The sequence below is a fragment of the Glandiceps talaboti genome, chromosome 22 (assembly GCF_964340395.1).
Source record: "Glandiceps talaboti chromosome 22, keGlaTala1.1, whole genome shotgun sequence".
NCBI lineage: Eukaryota > Metazoa > Hemichordata > Enteropneusta > Spengelidae > Glandiceps > Glandiceps talaboti.
In genome coordinates, this window is record NC_135570.1 from 6,786,103 (window position 1) to 6,813,333 (window position 27,231).

General features: G+C 35.1%; 2 protein-coding genes across 2 annotated transcripts in view; one reads left to right on the forward strand and one right to left on the reverse strand.

Moving 5' to 3' along the window:
* The window catches only part of LOC144451958 (large ribosomal subunit protein eL34-like), a 95,194-nt gene extending 81,510 nt beyond the window's left edge, over positions 1-13,684 (reverse strand). The window contains exon 1 of the mRNA XM_078142884.1: positions 13,681-13,684. The gene's annotated coding sequence lies outside the window, so the exon portion shown is untranslated. The remainder of the gene's footprint in view (positions 1-13,680) is intronic.
* The window catches only part of LOC144451956 (transcription factor 7-like 2), a 73,989-nt gene extending 51,232 nt beyond the window's left edge, over positions 1-22,757 (forward strand). Inside the window, exons 4-10 of the mRNA XM_078142882.1 lie at positions 8,750-8,906; positions 11,991-12,117; positions 13,041-13,247; positions 15,308-15,455; positions 16,845-17,010; positions 20,905-20,977; positions 21,545-22,757. Coding sequence (XP_077999008.1) covers positions 8,750-8,906; positions 11,991-12,117; positions 13,041-13,247; positions 15,308-15,455; positions 16,845-17,010; positions 20,905-20,977; positions 21,545-21,875 — 1,209 coding nt within the window. The 3' untranslated portion in view covers positions 21,876-22,757. The remainder of the gene's footprint in view (positions 1-8,749; positions 8,907-11,990; positions 12,118-13,040; positions 13,248-15,307; positions 15,456-16,844; positions 17,011-20,904; positions 20,978-21,544) is intronic.
* The last annotated feature ends 4,474 nt before the right edge of the window (positions 22,758-27,231 follow it).

The following is a 27,231-nucleotide window of genomic DNA, read 5'->3' on the forward strand; positions in this document are numbered from 1 at the left end:
GGGAGTAGTCAGAACTTTACTGAATTCTTGTATCTCTGAAATGGTGACAATAGTTGAAAACTCACTTGCTAAATAGGAACGATCGCACAATGTTGCACAAGCTTGAATAAAAGATGACATAATTTTTTTTACATATCAAAAATTTTCGAGGAATCCATACAAGGCAGTTAACTGTTCTAACAATTTCAGAAGACAATTGCAGTGTTGTAGAAGACATGCATTGACATTATGCTATATACATGTATATGTACTAAGTATTGTAAAAACCTAGATATTTTCACTGCTAGAAAATTAAGCAATTTTACAGTCTTCAGCTAATTCTCAAAGACTAATTTTCACTAAAAACCAGACTAGTATGCTGTTCATGTACAAAAATATATTTTCGCTACTACACATTTTTTTCATTTTTTGTTTTCTAGCAAAATTAGCGAAAATAAATCTTAAAGCGAAAATTTCCATGTTTAGAGTGTTTTCACATGAGTAAAGCTTAAAGGTTTTTATATATAAACTCAGCTTGTGCCATTTTAATGATTTTTTTTTCACCAAGTGCTTAAATTCGTACAATGTAGGCATGAGAAAGTAAAGTACAGATGGACTCACAGAAAACATAAATACTGTAAAACCTGACTCTCTCGCACGTGCAAATATTTTTCAAAAGACACAGGTCAAAATACTGTCAAACGTGAAAGGCACACAATCAAGTCCCAGAATCAACAGTTTAGCTCATTGAAAATACACCTACTAATGAAAGTGTTGTTTTTTTCATCTGTAAAGAGCAAAATGCACTTTCAAAACTGAATAGTTCTTTTTTGTTCGTATTTATCTATGTTAGGAAACGATTTAAAGTCAATACGGGTTGAATTGTCAGGAGAACGGTGTGATATTCATACTTACCAGTAAGTGGTATCATTGTTGGTGAACCATTCAGACATGCAGATTTCCCACCGTTTTGGAGATTGAAATCAACGTAAAGACATCATCAACTCACTCTTCACTTAATAATGAAGTAATTACACATCGTTATTTCGTAACCTAGCAATGGGCAGCATCCTACTTGTCAGCTGGCGCCATCATGGATGTGGCTTCAGATTGGAGTTCAGTTTATTTATGTCGGACTCGGAGACTTGCATTCAAAACTAAATGGAGCGGAAAGGAGTTTACAAATACTAGTTTGTAGGTCTAATTGTGGAGTTTCTGTTTCAAATGGAAATGCAAGTTTAAGAATATTGTATGTGTGGTACACAGGTTTTGATACTTTTACAATTGGAGATGAATTATTGTATTATCTACCAGGATAGGATATGTAAATGTACTTAAGGTAAAATAAAAAAAAAATGTTTGTTTCCAATAACATAACTTCAGAAAATAGTCAGAATTTTCTTTTATTTTAGTTTACATTTTTGAAAATTACTTCGACCCAAGATAAGATACTCGTCGGTCACAATACTTGTGTGAGAGTTTGATGAGGTGTAAAAAAAGTAAATGAAGACAATTTATATATGTTATACTTATAGTGAAAGAAGACCTGGTTCCTCTGGAATACAATTTGAGGAGGTGTTTGGAAACAGAAGAAAATTGTTATCATTTTACCAAAGAAATGTTTAGGGTTAGGGACTTAAATTAGGGTCGATCGAATTCTTAGAAACACATTTTTTTAAAATAATGACTATACTTTCATTACAACCTACTTGTTCTTTTTAAGGACCCTAACTGTCATATATATATGTATATCAAAAAATTAAAGACACTTACATGTTATTCCCCAATATTTTTCTTCATTCAGCCAAGGAAATTACGAGTGCCCTAAGGGGTCTTTGTCACTATGAGTCACTAGACGAGTAGTAAGAACCCTTAGGTCACAAGTATTTTCCAGCTGAGTGAAGAAAAAATGTTGTAGAATAACATAATTATACTTGCGCCAGTTATATCAAAGAAAAATTGGGGATAGTAATGACAATTTTGGATGTTTTGACTCATATTTTGAACACAGCAGAACCATTGTTATCGAAATGTGTTGTTGTTGTTTCATAGACGTGTGTTGTCATGACATAGAAAGACCAGAGTATATATTCCATATTTTTTTGTTCTAAATGGCTTGTGCATGGTATTACTACATATATTTGATATGAACAAAAAAGTAGTTGCCAGTGTAGCTTCTGTGGTTTTAACTAACAGTGAAATGTATAATAAGATGTGTTTTGTCGTCATATATATGGAATGAAATGTGCATTGATTTTGCGAGCAATGAAAAAGTTACAAAAACAATATTGAGAAGAGTTTTCCTTAAACACGAGATTGGTGTGCTATCAGAGAACTAAATTAATTCATTAAAAGTGTGGACTGCAGTTGGGTAAAAACTAAACAATGTGCGATTAGAACGTGATTTGATCAAACGGTACGGTTCGCCTGAGAGCATAAATTATGTTGTATGTAACCTGAAAGATCCAGGCGTTTCTGCCGCATAAACGGACCAACAACGGCTGTTGGATCTTTCAGACTAGGTTATATAGCCTACTTGATCGACACAATGTAGTTGTTAATTCACATCTTCATTATATAGCTAACAATGCTTGGTGGTCCAAGTGTCCCTAGCCCTCAGAATTCACTCGCCACGTAAACCTTACCCAAATTTATTACCTTGTACATATGTTTTTTAAAGTGCAATTGAAATGTTATGAAGAGAACAGCGATTTGAATTAACTGTAAAACTATTAAAATGCAATGAGCTGTATGCTGATATAAGCTGGTGAGTTTTATGTGTCTTCGTTTATGATATTTAGCAGTGGTTGTAAAATATGAACAGTTTAGGTGATCTATTAACTTGCTTTACATCATTATAAATACTGATACATTCTGTAATAAATTGTAAGCGTTTTATAGCAATAAAATGACAACAGTAAGTTTAGGTGTATATTGACGCTTATTTAACATCATTATGTGAACTACTTTTCATTGAAATTGTCAAATTTAGACAAACAATGAAGTTTTTGTATGATATGGTTTCTCCAATTTTAGGGTTCTCGAAAATATTATAATTGCTTTCACTCAGAAGTACATGTATTTGATGATCAAGTGCACGCTTTCTTAACGATTTACTGAAAGTGTGGTACGGTTTCCCTACTATATCAATGACCTAATGCAGTTAAAATAGTGGCTGTAGAGAATATTATTTCAAATATTTGTCTCCGATGGTGATCGAATGCATGCTTTTTTGATGATTCTTTGGAATCTGAATCTGAATCTGAGGCTGTTTTTACTACAGAAGAACGTAAGAATGAAATATGTGAAATGTACAGATGTGAAGCCATATCAAATGACATGAAAATGACTGCCAGGTCTTATGTGTACCTTTCATGAAATCACAGTAGTATTTTACAAGGTTTATTGTATTCGCTTTTATGCTAATCTAAACCGTGTCTCATTTCATGAATAATATTTATTATTTTGAAAAAAGAATTGTGATGTTGGATTTTGCTTGTTATAAAAATATACATAAATTTTAAATTTTGTAAATTCGTATATTTATGATTTGAAGTCATTGGTTCATAGATATGCTTGCTAGATTTGTGGCTTGATGCTAAAAGGCTGTTGCTATAGTAACAGTTATTTAAGCTAATCTGTTGAGATAGGGAACAGTCTGTGTGTTGTTCATTTTGTAGGGAATATACCCAGTACATATATAAATCAATCTAAGCTATTCTAGACTCAGATAGGGGGTTTTAAACCAAACTAGAACAAATCACACTAATCTAAGGTGTCAAAATGGCACTATGTCAGGTTTACGTTTTGTGAAACAATACAGTAGAAAAGTGAACGACAACTTTCAGTACGTTGATGATCCAGGCATGACATCACTGGGGCTGATATAATTGTTGACTTTCCCCTGCTTGGTAAATGAGTGAATCCAAGTGAACTGTGTTACCGGAGCCTTATGTGTGGCATAGATTGAATATTGCGGCAGTCATGTTTTTGTGCTTATAACTAGCTGACAGTCTTATTGTGCATTTACAAAGAATAGTAATATTTAGGGCGGTCAGAATTTTAAGTGATGGCACCAGCCAGAATGCTGCAGTGTGTGTCGAGGAGCATCTTAATGCAATGATTAGCCTAGAGGAAATCAACCACAAGACTAATTTGACAACTGCCGTTTGTGAATCAAGTAAGCCTTGTAAACGCCTGCTGCAAGATAACAACATATCAGCTATGAAGGAAGTTCTGAGGTTTGCAATGGCATGGAGAGGTTTCATTCAACGCAATGTGAGTTTTATTATTCCTGTCAATCATTTTTAGTGGTCGAAATGAGCATGACAAATAGATAGTGGAAATAAACGCATGAGTTAATTTATACTGCATACATATGTTAGTCGATAAAATCTCCCATATATCGAGAAACTGTAGTCTCCAAACTTCTTACTTAAGCAAATGTATCAGAAATGGTATATTTATTTTATTATATTGTTTCTTCCTGTATATTACCTTGGTTCTCCAAACCTAAGAACAGTATCAGTACACCTACCAGACTGAAATAAGGCAGTAGTGTTTTCCCACGTAGAAAACTTGAATGTTTATACTCTGTATATATAATATCAAATACAAATTTCTGTTATTGAAAATTGTTTCCCCGTATGGTGCCAATCGAACTCACTTACACATGGCGTGTCTATTTTGTAGTGATAGTCCAGTACTAATAGATATCTTGTCATGGCATATGATCAAAAAAATAAAAATTTAGTCAATTATAATGTGGACAAACTGAGAACAATATTCAACAGGGTTCTCCATGATTTTGAAAAAAATAAAGGAGTGGCCTAATTTACATATTAATTTGCATGTCATTAGCATATTTTTCAGCTCTTAACATTAGAGAGTGAGAAAATGTTTTCAAGACCTGCAATCAATTAAATTCTGATTTGAACCATTCAGCAAACTAGAATACACAGAAATTTGTTGAGATCAATAATTTTGAAACCTTTAACTTAATTCAAAATGTAAAAATTTCAGGAAGGAGATTGACAGTTACACAGCTTTTGACGATGTTGGCAAATTTGACCTTTTGGTCTATTTGTGGCTGATAAACATTTCATTTATAAAGTAAAAAAACTTAATTAATTTTCCAGTACCTCAATCCTAAAGATTTTTCAGGCTGCCAATTAGGCATGTCACTATTTCCATATAGAAATAGTCACACAAGTTGAGTTGAGGGTGGTTGCTATGGAAATTCTTTTTGATGCTCATCAGTGTTGTCATAGTTACTGTAACCATAGACACCTTTATGATAAAAGTGGCAATTGCACTGTAACTTGTCATTATAAATATACAGGGAAAGTGATAGAATCATCCCAGTGGTGCAAAAATAGACATTCTAGACTTTCGCATGACTGGTTGAGAACTCGATATCCAAGTTTAGCCAATTTGATATTTGGCTTCATGGTCTCTGGTGTTTTCGTTTGATCACTTGGTAGAACCCAACCTGTTGTACAGTTGTTGGTTCCACTCAAGCATTTCATGTGGGCACAAACTGGGTAGAAACACATTTGCATAGCAATACACCCCTTTGATATGCAAATTTATGGTTACATTATTACTGGGTAAGAATTGTCAATTGAGGGAACCATTGGGAAGGGAAACCATGTCAGTATGAGGTTGAAAAGAGACATGTTACTCATTTATACATTTCAGCAAATTCAGAGATTAAAAAACTTCCTAAAAATAATAGAATACAAAAATGAAATAATTGATAATTAAACTTTCACGCCCAAGAACTAGCATTAAAACCCTCTTTGCATCAAGTCCATGTAAAAGACATGAGTGGCCAAGACAGAATTAGAGTTATGGTGAAGTAGGTAAAATGTATGCAGTTCCAAGAATTTCAATGTGTTCCCCCACCAAAAGTATGTTTTGTTATACACAGCATGGAAAACTTACGGTGTACCTGATTTGCCATCTTTGTTATCGGTACCCAAAAACTTAGTGAAAAAAAACACAAACCAAGTTATAAATAATGTTAATCAAAAATGTATGTTCAATTGTTGTAACTTATGGTAGCCATATTTGATAGCTAACTGAGTGACAGAACCAGCCAAACCAACAATTGGATCATAGTAATATAGTGTTGATGTATGGTGTGATTTGTATGCATGTACATGTATACCCATATGGTTCTAGCATGTTAACAATTACATAGCCTTTTCCCCCCACTTTTTTTTCGTTTCTAGAGTGAATTATTTTTCTTCAAAGAACTGAACAATTCACTCTTTGATATGTTGGGCTATGGTCGGAAACATATGAAACAAGTCACTGTTTTATAACTGTCAATTAAATTCAAGCCAGTTGGCATGCTAAAATTAACCTGCCAGCCCATGTACAGAGTAGATAGTCCACCCAGGCATATTCAACAGTGCAAATTTGCCGACCAGCCATAGATGTATTCTTGTGTACATTTGTTACCCAGCCATAGAGCAGTGGACATTTGCCAACCAGCTTTGGATAGAGGAATGCAATTTGAAAACCAACCATAGAGCAGTGTTCATTTGCCAGTGAACCACAGAGCAGTGCACATTTGCCAACCAGCCATAGAGCAGTGTTCACTTGCCAGTGAACCATAGAGCAGTACACATTTGCCAACCAGCCATACAGCAGTGCACATTTGCCAACCAGCCATAGAGCAGTACACATTTGCCAACCAGGCATACAGCAGTGCACATTGTATGTGACTCTTAACCATCATAACTCGACCAGTAATTGAGTTGTAGATATAAACCTGTCAGTCAGTATTGGTAATTTGCATTGAGCTTTGGATCAGCCAGTCTTTCATATAAGCTGATTTACGGTCACACTATGGATAAGTCAGTGTGAACAGTGGGGATTTTTTGTACTTTATTTCCACTAGATTAAAAACACTGACCTGAAACTATAAAATGAGTGAACAACAAAATATGATACATTTGAGTAGACGTGGAAATGAGGACAAAAATTCAGTTTGACCTCACTCAATGAAGAAAATTAGACAATATATACAAATTTTCAGCAAGAAAAACTTACAAACCCTAATGGTAATAATGGCCATGGTACACAACTTGATGATAAATTATAAAAATATAAAATATTGATAAAAAATATGGTATCTCTTATTGGTTTAGGAGGTAGTTCTTGAACTCTGTTTTGAACGTACTCAGCTTTGGATAAGTTGTTGTTGTGTAAAGGTGTCGTATAAAAATAACCGTACTTGCTACTGCAGTATATTTGTATTACGTATAGAAAATAAACGAGTCAGTGCGTTTCTCTCCAAAGTTAAAAATAAACCAGTCGGTACGTTTCTCTCCATAGTTGAAAATAAACCAGTCGGTACATTTCTCTCCAAAGTCGAAAATAAACCAGTCGGTACGTTTCTCTCCAAAGTCGAAAATAAACCAGTCGGTACGTTTCTCTCCAAAGTTAAAAATAAACCAGTCAGTACGTTTCTCTCCATAGTTAAAAATAAACCAGTCGGTACGTTTCTCTCCATAGTTGAAAATAAACTAGTCGGTGCGTTTCTCTCCATGGTTGTATATTTCATCATTGTGGACTGTCTAATCAATCAATGGCCGTATGTACGGTGGCGACCATGACATATGTTGTGGGGTAGACAATATAATTATTCTTTGTGAAACTAACAAAAACTTCACCAAACGTTAGAATTGGAAAGTAATGTTATTTGGAGGGTCCTTGCTATGCTTTCAAAACACTTGAAAATATGTTATATAGTAAAATAACACACTTCAATACTCATGTACATGTTGGCCAGGTAGGCTTTTCTAGGTCGCATATGGCTTCCCAGGACAATATTCTGGAAATCATATGTGTTTGGAAATAATGACTGCAATGAGCACAAAATTCGGAACTCATTCATGTATGGAAATAACAGATGTGATTAGCACAAAATTGTTGAAATCTTGTGTTTATTTTGATAAATGATTATTGGGAAAAAGAAAAGATTGTGGCAGTCTTGCTGTACATGTTTTCAAATGACAAAATTTTATGATGAGCACAAAATTCTGGAGCTTGTATATCTTTGTTTTGAAGTAACAGTTGGGATGAACATATCATTTTGGGAATCTTAGCTTGAACTGAACACAAATAATGTCCCTGAAAAAAATTGAAATTGCAAGGAAAAGTATGTGTAATAATTTTTCAGTATTTCTACATGAAATCATCGAGGAAATGAAGGAAATAAGCAGCATAGTAAGGACATTGCTAGGTAACGTACATGCCATGTACTTTGTTGTTTTGATTGGATCCCACATGGAACGCTATAAATTGGTGCAACATCATTACAATGTATATTTTGTGTACAATGTATGCATGTACATGTGTGTGTATATGTATGTACTGTATGTATGTATGTATGTATGTATGTATGTATGTGTGTATGTATGTATGTATGTATGTATGTATGTATGTATGTATGTATGTATGTATGTATGTATGTATGTATGTATGTATGTATGTATGTATGTGTGTGTGTGTGTGTGTGTGTGTGTGTATGTGTGTATGTATGTATGTATGTATGTATGTATGTATGTATGTATGCATGTATGCATGCATGCATGCATGTATGTTCATGTGTCTACAGTCTGTCTGTCTGTCTGTCTGTCTGTCTGTCTGTCTGTCTGTCTGTCTCTGTCTGTATACATATTTGCATGTTTTCTAAACTTAGCTTCCTTGCCAACAGTCCATTCTAATTGATATCCTCTTCAAATTTGTTTTGCAGGCAAATAAAGTTTCTGTGGTACACCCACCAGGTGCACATCCAAATCCACTAGCACAGCTCACACTTATGTATAATAATGATCATTTCCCACATGGTACAACACCACCACCTCATCTGGCACCACCTGGTTCACCCATGGAGCTAGACCCCAAGACAGGTAAATTTGTTTCTTGAATTGTAGTATAGTACAACACTATAATGTTATCTTATTTGTTTTGTGTGTTATGATTCATGTACTGTATACATGTACAGTAAGACAAGGAGAAAGTCATATCGTCGTGTCAGTGCAGTTACTAAGGGTTGTACTTGTATCTGCTATGCAATTGTATAGGCAGATATGCACTGACGCGACAATATAGATATTGTAGTCTGATGATCAAAACAGTGTGAAACACTGTGGAACGGCTCGTGTATCTTGCTTGATACTGTGTTATTTACACCGCTCTACATACATATGTATTGAGCACTGTTTATTCCAGCATAGACATTTTACATATACTGAGTTTATGTTATATATGTGTGTGTATGTATGTATGTGTGTGTATGTATGTATGTATGTATGTATGTGTGTGTATGTATGTGTGTGTGTGTGTGTGTGTGTGTGTGTATGTATGTATGTATGTATGTATGTATGTATGTATGTATGTATGTATGTATGTATGTATGTATGTATGTATGTATGTATGTATGTATGTATGCAATAAACCATCTCTTGGAGCTATACCTGAAGTTTTGACATATTTTTATACATGAGTATGTGTTAGATCTAGATCTATGTTCTGCATTGGTGACTTTGTATTTTGTAGGTATGATACGATATATCTTTTATTACCCGATCAAAAAAAAATATCGCAAATGTAAATACATAAGCATTACAATCAAATCGGATAACAGGAGTCAGAAAATAACAATGCTAATCGTGTCTGACCCCAAGGGAACAAATTTAGGGTGTAAATAAATATACAAAATGTAGATCTACCCTCAAGGCCCCCCCCCCCCCACCCACCCACCACTCCGACATATCTCTGAGTGGCAAATTGAAAGCAAAGCGTATATTGCATTAAACTATACATGGTGATTTGAATGGTAAATTCATCTTCATCTGACTCCACCTGGGAACACACATAAAAATAAAAAAGTTTATTCTTGAAGTTGTTTCCACTGCTAGCCAATCAAATTAGAGTATTTGAATGGACAATCATCTGATACAGCTGTGACTGTGTCGACAGCGTCGGTAGTTTGACGTGAATGGTGCCGGTAGTTTGACGTGAATGGTGTCGGTCGTTTGATGTGAATGGTGTCGGTCGTTTGTAATAGGGGAAATGGTTCTCAAAGAGTATCGAATCCATTGCTGATTAACTTTGTGCCCCTGGAAATAATATCTGACGATCACAAATTTTTACTTCTTCACTGGTTTTTGTTTTTTTTTGGTACACACATTGCACTCAATCAGAATGGGTTTAGCAGCGCTCCGAGATCTAACATGTAAAGTTATTAAAAAATGTTGTATTAATGCCATATGTTACAGATAATCAAAAGATTAGTTTGTGGACAGGATTCTATAAGGTTATGATAGCAGAATGGTTAGAGTGGCAGGCTTTGAATCTACATATGTTGCAGGTTTGAGGCAAGCCGCTGCCGTTTGTTTCTGAATTGCTAAAGTCCGTCCATCCGTCCGTAAAATTTGAACTACGTTTGTACTTTAATTGACCTAGCTGTATAATTTTGGGGCTTAGGTTTGACGTCTGAGAACACTTTGGTTTCGTTGACTTTGCATATGAATTATCGATCTCAGGACATGTAAATTATTGATCACTTATGCTCGTTTGCGATTCCATCACATAATGATAAGGTTAACTCTTGCAATATATTTATGCAAATGACTTAACTTCCAAGTCAGTCATTCATTCTCAATATTTGTTCTCTAGAAATTCCCATTTGTTTCTGTCAACCAGTACATTCTGTAACTCCATTTTCACACTTCTAACCAAATTTAGAAAACTTTCACGCCTTCAATGATAACAGGTTCTGTATTTATTTATTTACTACTGAGATGTTGATATTAAATTGATTAAAATTTACTTCTTATGTGATATACAGTGCTGGGTTTCCGTTAGTATTTTAGTATGTTTTATACCATCATGTTTTTACATTACATCAATCTTAGCAGTGTGACTGCTACAATTTTCATCATGGTTTACATCATTTATAATTTGTCAACATCACACTTGTGAACGTTCGTTTAGGGGAGGGGGGTTTTGTCCAAAACGAACAAAGTTCATTTATTGAGTTTGTGTGACATTTTACAATCATCCCTAAGGCCGCTAAGACTCAAAGCGATGCTAAAAACACAACAAAAGTAATTATCTTTGTGAACAAATGTTTACCATTTTATCAGTTGTTATGAAAGCCTTGCTAATATATCACATTAACGTTCAAAAAAAAAGAAAACCGATAAAAGAAACAAGATCATAAAAATTCCATTCAGGCATTAGTGGATATATTAAATAGATATTATTGAAGTAAGCAAGTTTATTAATCTATGAAAGCCTTGTTGCGATGAATGCATATACACATTTCAATTTTTAGTAGATGAATATAATTTTTATTTTAATATGAACAAAATGTAACAGCTGTTTTGACAACTGTTATCAAAATAAATTCAATTGGTATCGCATTTATTTATCGTCAGACTTATTTTCACTGTGTATTGTGTTCAACGATTAAAATCTTCTGTATGTCTTACACTTAAAATGATCAACAGTTCGAATCTGATGTAACTTAAGGAGTCCTTGTATTGCGTTCAGTGGTTTAAATCTGATGTATGTCAGGGAGTCTTACGCTTACAATAAATCTTCTGTATGTTAGGGAGTCTTAGCCTTACAATGAATTAACATTTTGAATCTTCTGTATGTTAGGTGGTCTTACCACCATGATGTTTAATGATGTGAATCTTAGGTATGTTAGGGAGTCTTATTACAATGAGTCAACAATTTGAATCATCTATGTGTTAGAGAGTCTTTCCGTAATCTGTTTAATGATTCAAATCTGTATGTTAGGGAGTCTCACCCTAACAGTTTTCAACAATTCAAATCTTGTATACTATACTTTATCATGTTCAATAATTCATAACCCCTCGTTGACCCCAAAACTAATCCCCCCTAAGTAAATAAAGATAAGTTTGATTTAAGTACACTTTCTACATGTTGTTGACAGGCTGCTTCACAGCAGCATTAACCAGTCGGTTCTTTGTCGTTTCTAGGTATGCCCAGACCGAGGCATCCGGGTGAAATGCCACTTTATCCACCGTTACCAGGTCAAATGGGACAGCTCCCGCATCCAATGGAAGTTTATACACAAGTGCAATGGTAAACATATCATGCATTGATTTAATATGTATTACATGCAGTAACGTTATACATGTACCGATAAAGTTAAAATATTAGGTATTTTACATAAATAGAGACATTTAAATACAAACATAAGTCTAGTAACAATATGTGTTGACTCGTTTTCTGCGATCTCTCTCTCCGTGTATAGTCAAATGAATTTCTTTCGTTTTTACGTCCGACAGCGGTAGTCATGCGATTGGAGTATTGATATAAACATGATGATGTCATTGCATTCTCACATAACTTTAAAGACTGGAGGTTGAGTTTGTAGTTAAAACTGAACTACATTTAATTAACCAATTGCAACCGTTTGTCGGCGTGTGATATTGTACCATTGGCATGCACTGTTCACCCATTCCCCAGCTGACGATTTAGCTAGATTTTTGGTAGCATTTGTCCATTTGAGTATGTGTGGAGAGAAAGATCATAGAAAATGACCACGTGTATAGTTACTAGACTGTACAAAGATAGACATGATCTACTGATTAATATACACACACGCACACGCATGCACGCGCGCACACATACACACACATACATGCATACATACATACATACATACATACACACATACACACACATACATACATACATACATACACATTTATACACACGTACGGTACATACACACACATATGATATATAAACATATATACATGCTCACCCACACACACACACACACACACACACACACACACACACACACACACACACGTATATAAAGAAATGTTGACATAATGCAGACAAACAAACAAACAAACATAAATGCACATACACATATGTATAAAGAGATAGAGACACTTGTATGTCTATATTAAGTACCAACACATATACACACATAATATCTTAATCATGTTAGGATAGATTTCATTATAGAGTCATCTTGTATATTTTTTCAGGCCAGCTGGTACTCCAGTTTATCCCATGACAACGGCAGCATTCCGGGGTCCATATCCCACAGCACTTACAGTCAACACAGCAAATATGCCAAGGTTTAGTCATCCTGGCATGCCTCCCCATCCGGGATTGTCTGTAACCGGCATTCCACATCCAGCCATTGTAACTCCAGGGGCAAAACAAGATTTACAGCAACAGAGTAACGACAGGTGAGAAAATTTTAGAATGTCCCATGTTTATAGCAACGTAACGTGTGTTTTGAATGTTTTCGTGTGTGTGTGTGTGTGTGTGTGTGTGCGTGCGTGCGTGTGTGTGTGTGTGTGTGTTCATGCGTGCGTGCGTGTGTGTGTGTGTGCGTGCGTGCGTGCGTGTGTGTTTTAGAGGGTTAAATTATATACCCAGAAATCAATGGCTCAGCGAGGCTTGTAGAGAAACAACATATGGCCTTCATTTTGCAGATTAATCATGTGAAAACAAGCTGTTCAATTAATATGAAACTTGAAACACAAACATTGATTAGTAGACACAGGTTTTAAGGCAAAAATGTCAGATTTGGTCAATTTTCTTGAAGATCATATTAAATCAAAATTAAAGAAATCATTGAAATCAGAGAAAATCTGTCTGACCCTTGCCTGTAAATGTACTTCCAAAAAAAATATACACAGGAACTGTGATATTAATACACTCAAAGCAATATTCTCTATCGACGTCAAATAGGAAAAAGTGAATAGTCCATGATATAAACATTAAAATCTACAAAAAATTATTTTTAGAGCTGAAATATAGAATTTGAAATATGTAGATGTCAAAAATGTAGTGATAGGAGTCTGGTGGCTTCTTTGATACTGTTTTGATGTTAATTGAAGTGGTTTTAATTTTATCTAGAGGGTACTCAGAATTGTCAAGAGAGCCAGCCCTTTTTGTAAATCTTATTCAGAGAGAGAATGGTGATTCTTGTCTTTTTAGCCCCCAAAGAGATCTGCCCAGAGGGGGTAATATTACATTCGGTTCCGTCTTTGTGTCCATCTGTTCGTGTGTACATGTGTGTGTTTGTTCACCTTCATATCTTTGGCATACATCAAACGATTTCAACCAAACCTGGTACAAAGGTAACACACTATGTGAGACATATGGAAGTCACTTTATTTTGTGGCTAAATCAGATATGGCCAACTGGCAGTCATATTTGTTGTATGTGTGTTCACCCTCATATCTCTGGCATACATCAACCGATGTCAACCAAACCTAGCACAAAGGTAACATACTATGTGAGACATTTGCATGTCACTTTGTTTTGCGACTAAATCAAATATGGCCAAATGGCAGTCATATTTGTTGTATGTGTGTTCACCCTCATATCTCTGGCATACATCAACCGATGTCAACCAAACCTAGCACAAAGGTAACATACTATGTGAGACATTTGCACGTCACTTTGTTTTGCGACTAAATCAAATATCGCCAAATGGTAGTCATATTTGTTGTAAAATTTCACAATTTGTATCATTACTTTTGAGGTGTAATCCATATATTATGAAAATGTCTCTATTTCCTGGAGTGGTGTTCCCCTTTAACCTACCTTGGGCCTTTAATGTTGACATAGACAGAAGCGTTGTATCAAAGAAAACTCAGAACAGAGGTCTGGGGTTTCCATGATTTATAGCCATATAAATGATGTTTATTAGTTACATTATAAAATGTCTATAAAAAAACACAACTCACAAAATATTATACAAGTACCAAATGTGTCAAATATTTATGATCATTGAAAGAGAAGTGTATGTTTATGTCTGACATTACTATTTAACATGATTTATGTATCGCCCATTTTATTGTCGTTTTGCCACTAGGTGGCGCTATTTTAATGGAATGGTCCATTTTCATTCTCTTTCTGATAGAAAGAGACAGACCAAGTCATTCACCCAGGTTACTACTATTAACGACAGAACTATTGAAAAGAAGGGTCCATTTTGATGCCCTTTCAGATGATAGAAAGAGAACTTTCAGATGATAGAAAGAGAACGAGAATAATTTAAACTTTAAGTTTTGCCACTAGATGGCGCTATATACTAGAATGGTCCATTTTGATTTTCTTTCAGATAGAAAGACAAGTACCCATTTTTATTGTGCTATTGATAAGTTTTACCACAAGATGGCGCTATTGTCGGGGAGTCATGATAGTGGAACAGTTATAGCGTGCGTCAGCTGGTCTTGCAGTCTGCTAATTCCTACCATTAATCATTATTATTATCGTTGTTATACTTTTTCAGACAAAAAGAGAAGAACCAAAAGAAAGCACCACATGTGAAAAAACCTTTGAATGCGTTTATGTTATATATGAAAGAAATGAGAGCCAAAGTGGTGGCAGAATGCACATTGAAAGAATCTGCAGCAATTAATCAAATTCTAGGAAGGAGGGTAGGTGTCTTTATGAATTAATATTGAATTCGGAGAATGTAGGAGAAGTAAAATATATTTATTTTATGATTTATTTCATAGTAGGTAATTCTGTCTATATGTCTATACCAGATACGGAAGACTAGAACAATGTATCTGCTTCGTGTGATTTTTAAAACACCTACTTCACTAGTTTAAGATATAACATGATATAAAGGACAATGTCGCACAAGTTCAATAGATGAACTTCGTTAATTTAGGACAAACTCCCCTCGCCCTAAACGAACGTTCACAAGTACGACATTGACACGTTTATAAAGGATGTAAACCATGATGAAAATTGTGGCGGTCACATCACTGCACTCGATGTAATATCAGAACGTGATGGTAAAGACATTAAAGGGTTACCAGAAACCCAGCACTTTATATCACATCAGAAGTAAATTTTAATCAACTTGTCAACATCTCAGTAGTAAATACAAAAGCTGTTATCATTGAAGGCATGAAAGTTCAGCAATCGTATCGATGCCAGAATCCCTGCCCCCTATATGAATGAAGTTCGTTTATTGAGCTTGTGTGACATTATACGATCATCCCTAAGATATGACATGATTTGATATACAATGTGACATATATGAAATGAGATATGATATCATGACAGGATATGACATCATGACAGGATATGACATCATGATATGATATATGATATATGATATGACATGACATGACATGACATGCCATGACATGATATATGATATGATATATAATATGATATGATGTGACATGTACAAAATGCTATTATGTCTAGAATACATACGAAGAACGTTGTAAGGTCATTCACGACTGACAATAAGAAAGACAGCAATATAAACACAACATGAAATCCGCTGCACAGTGCCGACAGTACAAAAAATTCCATTCTCTTAGGCATCAAGGAATTCATATTATTAACAGTTGGACTTTGAATGGATATGAAGTAATTCGGCAATCAAGCATATCTTGTATTAGTACAACAGCAAAATTGTTCCCTCGTTGGATTTTCCTATGAAATGGCGTGAACCGACACCTTAGTACCATAACTGTAATTTAAGACTTGCGGCATAAATCACAAATCACACAGAAAACATGACAAACAATTTTAGTAAACTATACAGTTGTGACACTCAATAACAATATGTCATATTGGTCCAAAACGAAGAGATCAGTTTTCATGTCCCCAACTCCCTATGGTAAAATTAGGGACATACAATGTACTACTTTTATGATGAGTTTGAAATAGCGCCCTCGGTTGAGATCACAGGAAGACAATAAATTGCCTCACTTGTATGGCTCTTTGATTTGTTTTCCCCCTGAATACACTCCTTACAAGTCAGAGGAGATTAATTCTAAGTTAATTTCTGTTTTTGTAAGTGGCATGCATTGAGTCGAGAGGAACAGGCAAAGTACTATGAATTAGCCCGCAAGGAGAGGCAGCTACACATGCAGCTTTACCCAGGATGGAGTGCGAGGGATAACTATGCCGTCGGGGGGAAGAAGAAAAAGAGGAAACGTGATAAAGCTCAGGGAGACAACACAGGTATGAACAGTATTTTTTTAATCTTGCTTTTGTCATGTTTCTGTGTTCTGCCTAGAATTTTTTTCACTGAGATGCTGATGATAGGTCCTCCTAAAGTTGCTGGTTGGGACCAGAAAAAAGAAAATTCCCTACAGTCGCAGTTATTTCATGTTAAAGTTTGGATCAGCAAATCAGACAACAAGTTATGTGTACACTACATAAAATCCACCGATATCCACAGACAGGCAATTAAGAGCTTCAAATATGTATTGGTACAATATACAAAATGGTGTGGAACCATTCCTACAAAATCGCACCATATCTTACGAATTCAAATATGTAATTGCTCCATAGGGCCTGAAAAAAAATTGTTTGATTCCGGTTACCCGACCCCACCTTGTTTTTCACTGCCGACCATAAACTTCTTTTTCCGTAGTTGGGAAAAAAACAATAAAATTGCGAAAATTGTGAAGTCTCACGAGAAATAGTGGATGTGGAAACTGACATCAATTTAAAAAGACAATATAAAACTCTTCTTCCAATCTGTAATGGCTGTACATCTGATGAGAAGAAACCAATAACACAGAGACCATATAGAAAACAACGGAAAACATAACTACATGAACTAGACACTCACACATGAAAAATAAATTTAAAAAAAAAAGAAATCTACCTATTCTAAAATTGAGCGTAATTGAAACCACACATAATTAATATATTCAAGTTGAAGAACGAATAACGAGTTCCATGAAATGTTAACACAAATTGACAAGAATGAACATGATTTTGATGCTTCTATTTATTGCAACATATCTTCCTGAAATAAATGGATTGGTGTTTTGATGTACAAAATTTGACCAAAAAATAACGTTTCTCTCAGATATACTGTGATTTTAGCTCAAGACTTATTTTTGCTAAGTTAGCTGGAGAATGCAAAGATAATTAGTGACTAAAATGCCTTCTTGTATATGAACACAATATACCAGCATTGTAATTAGTGAAAATTAGTTTTTGAAAAAGACTGTAAAATCGCAAAATTTTGTAGCAGTGAAAATGTCAAGGTTTGCCCAGTACTCTACTAGGAGATACAATCTGATGCAATTTCATGTCCCATATGGTAGCATGCTGTTGTCAAACTGTATGCTTTAAGGGTACTTACAGCCCTTTGATCTTGTATTGTATATAATGTACTGTGGAAGTGTTTTCTGTTCCGTGCTTGATTTTCAAAATTGTAATGATATGTAATGGTGCTAGGTGATAAAATCCGTATTTAACGTTCAGCCATATTAACTTTGAAGCGTTCCGTGGCTGTGACCTGTAAATGATCGCAAAGAGAACAATATTTTAGAAGCCATTAGTAGTGTTCATTCGGTGAGGTTTATTCATTGACAAGATAACTACTATGTCTTTGATACAGAAATATGATAACCATTTTCCTCAGTTTTCCCTGGTGAAATATTTTATGTATCATTTTACAACAGGAGACATGCAAGCAGTGAGACACTGCACTTGTGACAAGTAGGGAAAAGAAACAGATTATTTAGGTTTAATAACACTTGGCACAACATGTTGGAAGTATGGAGACTTGCTAACAGTGTTATGGCCTCTTTAGGCCTAAAAAGAAAGAATTGTTTCTAGTCAGCGTGCACATCTCTGAAATACACTTGCGGTGGTCTTTTTTTGTGTGCATGTCCTGCCAATGCAGTCTGCAGATCCGTGGGGAAAAACAAAATTAACCCTCCCTACTTCAGTGAAGACAACTGCAGAGCTAATCATGAACAAGCAAATGACATCTGCCCCACATACACACTTGCTCTAAAGTACTAAATAAAAAGAACAGTAACTGCCATACATAGTAGACTGAGTGACAGGTTTGTTGAGAATTATAAAAGGAAAAAAATATATGACATCATTGCAACATTTTAGACAAACTGTCTTGACCAGAAATAATTCTTTTTTTTTTTGGACTTATCAACTCCATGCTTCCACAATGCTGTGCCAAGTGCGATTAATCAAATTCATATGTTTACTTTCTCTGTTTGTCACAAGTTCTGCTTGTTACTGCTAACATATCTCCTGTTGTATCATTTGCTAGTACCTTTTTTCTGATTTTCCACGATTAATTTAACGAATTAAAATATGTACATTGAACAGACAGACATGATAAAAGAGAAAAAAATTAATAGAAAAATGTACATCACATCACAATCACATGCAAGGTTAAAATGCTTATAAAAATATTTTCTAACAGTATTTGAAAGTGTTTCTTTGAAATTATGCAAATTTTGGTAGTGTGAGTGAAATATACATGTGTATGGCCAGTGGTGAAATATACAAAAGACTATCAGCTTCAAGGTTAGTCAGCATTGTAGCGCTTCCTCTTAGTTTCCAGTTGAACGGTTACATTTAGATACAAAGCAGCTAGCAGTAGATAGTGTATCATCAAAAATTAACAAATGGAGAGCTTGTACTGAAACTAAGTTGCTGTAAAACTAGGCAGATATACTGGCAAGGGAAAAGGTTTCTCCCTGTCTCCGTTTCAATTATGCCATTTTCCATTAGTATCTTACACATAGCGTTGTTATTAGTCGTGTAGGGGTCTAGTCGGTTGGCTTTGATCCACAGATGAGATAAAGACTATTCCAAGTTAATTTTGGATATTCCTGTCACAAAAGAAGCAGCAGTCGGCAAATCTAGCCACTACAAAGCGTATGCTTACCATCGCTGTTATGAGCTATTAGACCTCGTTTGATCAACTTTGAACTAATTGCTTTTGAAACTCCAACTAAGTACTGAGAGTAAAGGAACTGAGGACAGTACTACGACTGAACTCTCAACCCTGTCATCATTGTTATAAATTTGATATGAAATTCAAATTGTTATAATATATGGACTTTGACTTCCAAATGTATTAAATACTGGCGCAACCACTTGAGTTTCGTCTGCCCATACACCATATTGTGTTAAGGGTCATACCTCCAGCTCTGTAATTGCATATGGTAATTGAAATTTCATTCATTCAGTGCTGACAAGGGTAATGAGACATGACAGGCAAACATGGAAAATGAAATAGGAGTGGAGAGATACAGTACACTCATCATATGGTCTGGTTATTACTCTAAAAAACAGTGACTAAAGCCGCCATATCAACAAAGTTACAGGAAAAAGCGACCCTCTGTTTCTTCTGTCTTGTGAAATAAATAAATAAAATTTCTGCCATCATAACAAGATTAGAAAAAAAATCACAACGTGACTGATTTTACTAAAGTACATATCTGAGTGAAAATTATCATTTATTGCTGAAATTTGGGAACTTTGATAAAACAAATTGTTCAAAGTTTCCTTCTGACTTTAATTGTCATTCATACTGATAGTATGATTATGAATTGAAAGTATCACCAACATGTATACATACACTTACTTTTTTTTTACTTTTTTTTTTCATTTTTAATCAATCAATCAATCGACCGACCGACCGACCCATCATTTTAATGTTGTTGTTCTGCTTATTATTTTAATTATTTTAGTACATATTCCAGTGTATATTGCTGTCTATAATACTTCATTATATTTGCAAGGATTTTGTATTGTAGTTATCCATAAAATTATATTGTTGCCATGGAAACAACTCAGCCCAGATTTGAATTTTTGCAATTTCAGTGGAAATGAACATTTAACCAATTTTACTCTGTATAGTTGTTGTATGTTCAGCTTTTAATTGTTCAGTTTAAGTGTCACATTTTTTTAAAGGCCCATAGTTCAGTCCCATGAAGACCAAACTGTTTTTTACAGGTTTGCTGATATGTCTATTTTTACACCTAAATTTTAATTCTTATCCAGGCCGAGCCTTTAATTCATAATTTTCAATGCCCTATTTTGTTAATTAATCATTTTCAATGTCTTATTGTATTTCAGAAGCATCAAATCCTAAGAAGTGTCGTGCAAGGTTTGGTTTGGATCAACAACAGCACTGGTGTAAACCATGCAGGTATACATAGTCATTGTTTTAATACCAAATTCTTTCATTTACTGGTAAAAACTTTAATGTCCATCACTTTGTATTAAAGTGATAACAACCAAGATCAAAGTAGTATGAAAAATACAGTGTATGTAACAGACAGAATGTTAGAATGTAACACTCACAGACATGGTTTATTTGGTACAGACAGAATGTTACAATGTAACACTCACAGACATGGTTTATTAGGTACAGACAGAATGTTACAATGTAACACTCACAGACATGGTTTATTTGGTACAGCCAGAATGTTACAATGTAACACTCACAGACATGGTTTATTTGGTACACACAGAATGTTACAATGTAACACCCACAGGCATGGTTTATTTGGTACACACAGAATGTTACAATGTAACACTGACAGACTTGCTGCAGACATGGCTTATTTGGTGCAGACCTCAGATATTGTATTGATTGTCTGGGATGATGCCAAATGTTTCTGGTTTTGAAAATGTTGTGTCTAACAATCAATCAAAGTTACCACACACAACTTTAAGATTATTCACTACTATACTCATTATTGTCTCCACACAGGAGGAAGAAAAAGTGTATAAGATATATATGTGGAAGTGATGGCTCATCAGAAAACCAAGACATGGATCCTAACTCCCCTGCAATGTCAGACTCACCACAACACGACGACGAAAGGTCACCGCTATCGATGTCGGATTCACCGCCCGGTCCACCGTCACCATCACACAGTAATTCATCCCACACATCACAAGCAAAAAAAGCATTAGATTTAACTGCTACAACTCAAACTGTAACGCAAGATTCATCTCAAAGTACTGTTTCAACAGGATCACAAACTTTACCACAAGACCTTTCAACAACGAGTAGGGTAGAAACATTATCCAGCACGTAGTACACACTGTACAAAACAAATTTGTATTACGTTTCTTGTTTTTTTTTTCATCAAGCAACATCATTTTACTCTAGAAAGTCAATTTTAGAGGGGGAAAAAAGTCAATTTTTAGGGGAATTCGAAAAAAAAATTGGCAACCTTTAACATCTAAAAACTTGTAGGGTGGTTACCTTTGAACTTTGAACTTTGACTTTGGATCTAAAGCAGGTCATTTTAAAGACCAGAGTGCATTACAATTATAAAGGGGGCTAATACATGTCTGTGTGTAGAAATGTGTATATTATATAACAATTAAAAAGATGTGTAGTTCTTGTTCTAAATCTGTGAATGTCAGATACTTATTTTTCACTTTTTTTTGCAATGTTTGACAAACCTATAAAACTGTACAGTACAGGACAGGACAGTATTGTGTTTCAGGGGTCAAAGGTGACAGTATAGTGTTCATGGGTCAAAGGTGACAATATGGTGTTTCAAGGGTCAAAGGTGATAGTATGGTGTTCTTGGGTCAAAGGTTACACTTGATTACAGTATCTATCCTGTATTTCGACATTACAATGTAAAAATTTGTTGTTTTATTTTGATGACGTTTTGGTTACTCTCTCATGGCAGACATTTCGAGTGATAAACCTAAAAGTTGTCATTACTGATTATGGATTACGTTTACGCACAGTTCAGTCAGAGAACTCATTTGTTGATCAGTGTGTTATTTTGAGTACAGATATGCAAATTAACTGTTGTAATGATATTCCTACTTAGTCGCTGCAATCAAAATACTCGGCCGTTTTGTTTTTGTCCAAAGAGACATGTTTGTCATCAAGACTTTCTTTGATATTCCTGTCTTGCACAGAGTTTGCTTGGTTTTTTGTTATGAACAGAACAGCGCCACCAAGTGGTGAGGTTATAAAAAAAACAGCCTGCCATGCTTGACATATGAAATAGCTTTGGCACACCGCTGATACTTCCCTTGCATTTCTCCTACAGGCAGGACGTGTTTTTTTTGGAATAACAGTGGTTAATTCTTGAAAACTTTAGCACCTACCACATTTAGCGAAGCTGAGACAGGTTTCTATAAACCATGTCACAATTTTCATCACGTTGTTTGTATTCCATTACATTACATGGAATTCTTGAAAGGTGATGCATGCACAAACTTTGTAACTTTCCAGTTGAAAGGTCGCCCTCTAGAGCCAGACAGTAGAAATTGTGGAAGTTACAATATTACAACTTCCCAGTTGAAATCTCGCCCTGTAGAGAGATATAGTTGAAATGGTGTCAACATGCAATGTTTCCCATGATGCAATTGGAGTGTTTGTGATGAGTTCAGCACATTGCCATTTGAATCTGATTGTCTGAAATAACTTCAGTTGTTGTCTTTCACTGCTACTGTGTCTGTAGCAAAAACAGCACAAAACCATTTCAGTGCTTTCTTCTCTGAGATTTGTATCGGTCATTGCAGAACCTTGTCACATGTTATAAACCAAATGGACAGTTGATAGGATGTGACATCAAGTGTTCAAACTGAGAATTATAGTGTCACCGGACAAGAAAGCAAGAAATTCAAATGGTGGCATTTTATTGAGCTGTAATACATTCTTATAGTACATAGCTTACTGGTTCTTGACACAATAACGGCATTCTACTTTCAAATTTTTACAACTTAGAAATTGAAGGTTTGCCGAAAGATTGTGCATGTCATACACATTTTATGTTCCCCAAGAACAATTTCAAATAGATAAGAAACAGGCTTCCCACAGACCACTCATTACAAATATAAACAACATCATCCCACCCCTACTGATACACACACACACACACATACATCATCCTGGGAACAAACAAGCTATTTAATGTCATCACATTGCATGCTCAGATTTTGAAACATACAAATTGAAAGTAGCAAGAATTTGAGTCTGCTTGTATGGTTCCCCGTGGTGACATGTGTACACATACAGTGCCTGTTTGTTGGCAGGAGTGTGGTGTTTTTATGTGCAATGGCTGGTCTGTGGGAAGCCTGTTTTTCATCTATCTAAAGTGTTCCCTGGGGGAACACAAAATGTGTATGATATGCACAGTCTTTCGGTCTTTCGGCGAACCTTCAATTTTTGAGCTGTATCATCCACTAATCTTTTTGGCTATTTGATGTTTCTTCTGTTCAGATGTCTGTTATGACAGGAAGTAGTACAGTAACAGGGTTTTTGTTTTAGCAGAAAATGTTATTCAGTAAAAGCGAAGTGTTCAGGCAGAGAATTCTGCATTGCTTATATCAGCCACCCACATCTAGGGAATCAAAAGTGTAGTTGAATTTTGTTAGTTATGATAATTTCACTGATTAACAGGTCATTTTCGATACTGCAAAATTAATCAACAACCATGGAGAAGTCAATTTGGTGTTCGATTCGATCATATTTATAGCCATACTTTTGCTTGAATTCTCTGTGGTTCTGCTTTCATTTTGAGCACCATATCTGACATGGTGGCATGGTTCAAAATCTCACACATTCAGACCAGTCACCAGCCAGTGACACACCCTCTTTCAAAATCACATTATTCATAGACATAATACAAATTACAGCAGTGGCAGGCTAACCTTGATATTTACTCTGTGTATGGAGGCAACTTACAAAAAAAGAAAATTACAGTTGGGGTAATGATCACTGTTGACTGTAGAGAGCGCCCTCTAGAGTTTCTTGTGCATGTGACACAAAATCTCATCAGGCGATTTATCCAAAAAACAAGAACACTTTATTGAGAATGAGATTACTTTGTTGGATGTACAGATTGGTGATCACGACGTTAAAAAAGTAAAACTTAAAGATAATAAGATCGAATTGAGCAACTATTTGACAGATTCAGACTATTAGAAGTCAGTGAAATACAGTGTCTATTAGTGTTCTCACTGAATAGTACCCCATGTCACAGTTTATGAAAAGCAGGCTACAGACTATAAACAAGGTGGATTGATGATGTGTGCTGTCCAGGAAAAGTTGAAAAATATTTGACAGTATGAGTCATGCAATCAAAACCAGGCAGGATTTGCAAGGCTGTGAACTCATCAATCTGATTAAAAATCTGATGTGGGAAATACAGTGGCATTACTTTATTTATCTCAGTTTCCGATAATTCCTTCTTGTATTTTCATTTTTTTTCCAATTTTGTTGTTCTGGTATTGAGCACCTTCTTGTTCTGGGAAAGTGCTCACTCGCAAAACAACAAAATTGAAAACAAACGACAGTATACAAAGGAATTATAGGTACATAAAGTAATGGCGCTGTATTCCTATATCAGATTTTAATCAGAATATAACTTGTTCTTCTAGAGTATAAAGAAGATGCCAATGGAATGACAATGTTTGCTGGTCAATAAGTATTTTCACAATATACCATGCAATATTAGTTAATTACCATGGTAACCAAGCTTTTTCGCATACCATACAATGTTTGTTAGTCAATTACCATGGTAACCAAGTTGTTTTGCGTACCATGCAATGTTTGTTAGTCAATTACCATGGTAATCAAGCTGTTTCGCATACCATGCAATGTTTGTCAATTACCATGGTAACAAGTATCTTCACATACCATACAATGTTTGTTAGTCAGTTACCATGGTAACAAGTATCTTTCACATACCATACAATATTTGTTAGTCAGTTACCATGGTAACAAGTATCTTCACATACCACACAAATGTCTTGAAATAACAGAAAACTTATGGCAGCTGTCATCAAAAATAGAATTCTTTGTACTTGTGTTGTTTTCATGCCACAATCCTTTAGACCTTTTTATTCCTGTCATAATGATTGAAGTATAGATCTTGGCAATGTCTGTAGTGTAAGGTAAAAGCAGCTGGGTGATTGATTTCATGAAAATCACAACGTACCATACACCACGAGTTTCATAAGAATATACTTAGTAGTTCAAATGATTGATATCTGTCACCCCTATTCCTCATCACCATAGTATAATCCAACAATAGGGATTGGTGGTGGACTGTACCAAATTGATATAAATGTGGGGATTATGAATTTATGCTGTAGTTCAAATGAGTGATGCCAGTCACCCCTGTTCCTCATCACAATAGTACAAGCCAAATATAATAACAGTGGTGGACTGTACCAAAACGAAGGTAGATATGGGGATTATGAGAGCTATTCCCTCAATTTCATAGTATAGTTTTATAACCCACCAATGAAGGGCTGCACAGGAATCAAGAACGACTTGATGCACCGACAATGTTTGAAAAAAAAATTCATTGCTGTGATATGTTTTGATTCACCTGCAAGTCCACTTTATTTAAGAAGGAAAGGTGATCGAAACGGAATGATTTTGCAAAAATAAAAAAATTTAACAAAACTCCTGTACTTACTGTTTCTGTACTGAAAACCTGCTGTTAAAAATCTTACTTATTTCCTCTCAGAACTGTAAATTTAAAAAATGTCTTTTTAACTCTCTTCACAAAACACAGCAGAAAAAAAATTTGCATTGTAATTTGGGTTATTTGCTGTCCTGTTACCCTTAAAACAATGCTTTTTATTAGTGTTTTTGAAGTTTCTACTGTTGAGATATTCTTTTATTTTTTAGAAATTATAACTGAAAATTATAGTAGATTTCGAAACCAATTATTGTAAATAGGCGAAACTTGAAAACAAATCATGGCCATTAAGTGAAGTAAAAAGTATTGGTAATATCCCTGTGAAAATTGTGTCGTGTTAATATGTTGTATGTTTCTCAATAACCTAGGTGTAGACTTGAAAGACTATTGCTACTACACTAACAACATTTGATTTTTTAGCACAACTGAACTTGTTCAGTAGTGCTATAGGGATCGCCCGGCGTCTGTCTGTCTGTGTGTGTGTGTGTGTGTGGATGTGTGTGTGTGTGTGTGTGTGTAAACAACTTAAAGTCAAAAACCGCTGAACCGATTGCCACAATATTTGGTGGGTCCATTACTTTGGGTGTCTAGTTGGAAAATTGTTCAAATCAAAATGATCGCATCACAGGTGTGTGATTTGGGTCAAAAAATGTGATTTTTGGTCAAAAAACTTAAACTCAGAAACTACTGGGCAGATTGGTGCGAAATTTGGTGGGAACATTCTTAAGGGGGTGTAAAGTAAGATTTGTTCATGACGGGATGATTCCATCAGTGATATGCAAATTAGGGCTAAAAATGTGTCTTTTTGGTTAAAAATCTATAATTCTAAAACTACTGAGCAGATTGGGCTGCAATTTAATGGGAATGTATCTAGGGATGTATGGACGAAGAAATATTAAGCATACCATGATTCCATGAGTGATATGCAAATTAGGTGTAAAAATGTTCATTTTTGGTCAAAAACTTATATCTCAAAAAGTACTTGGTC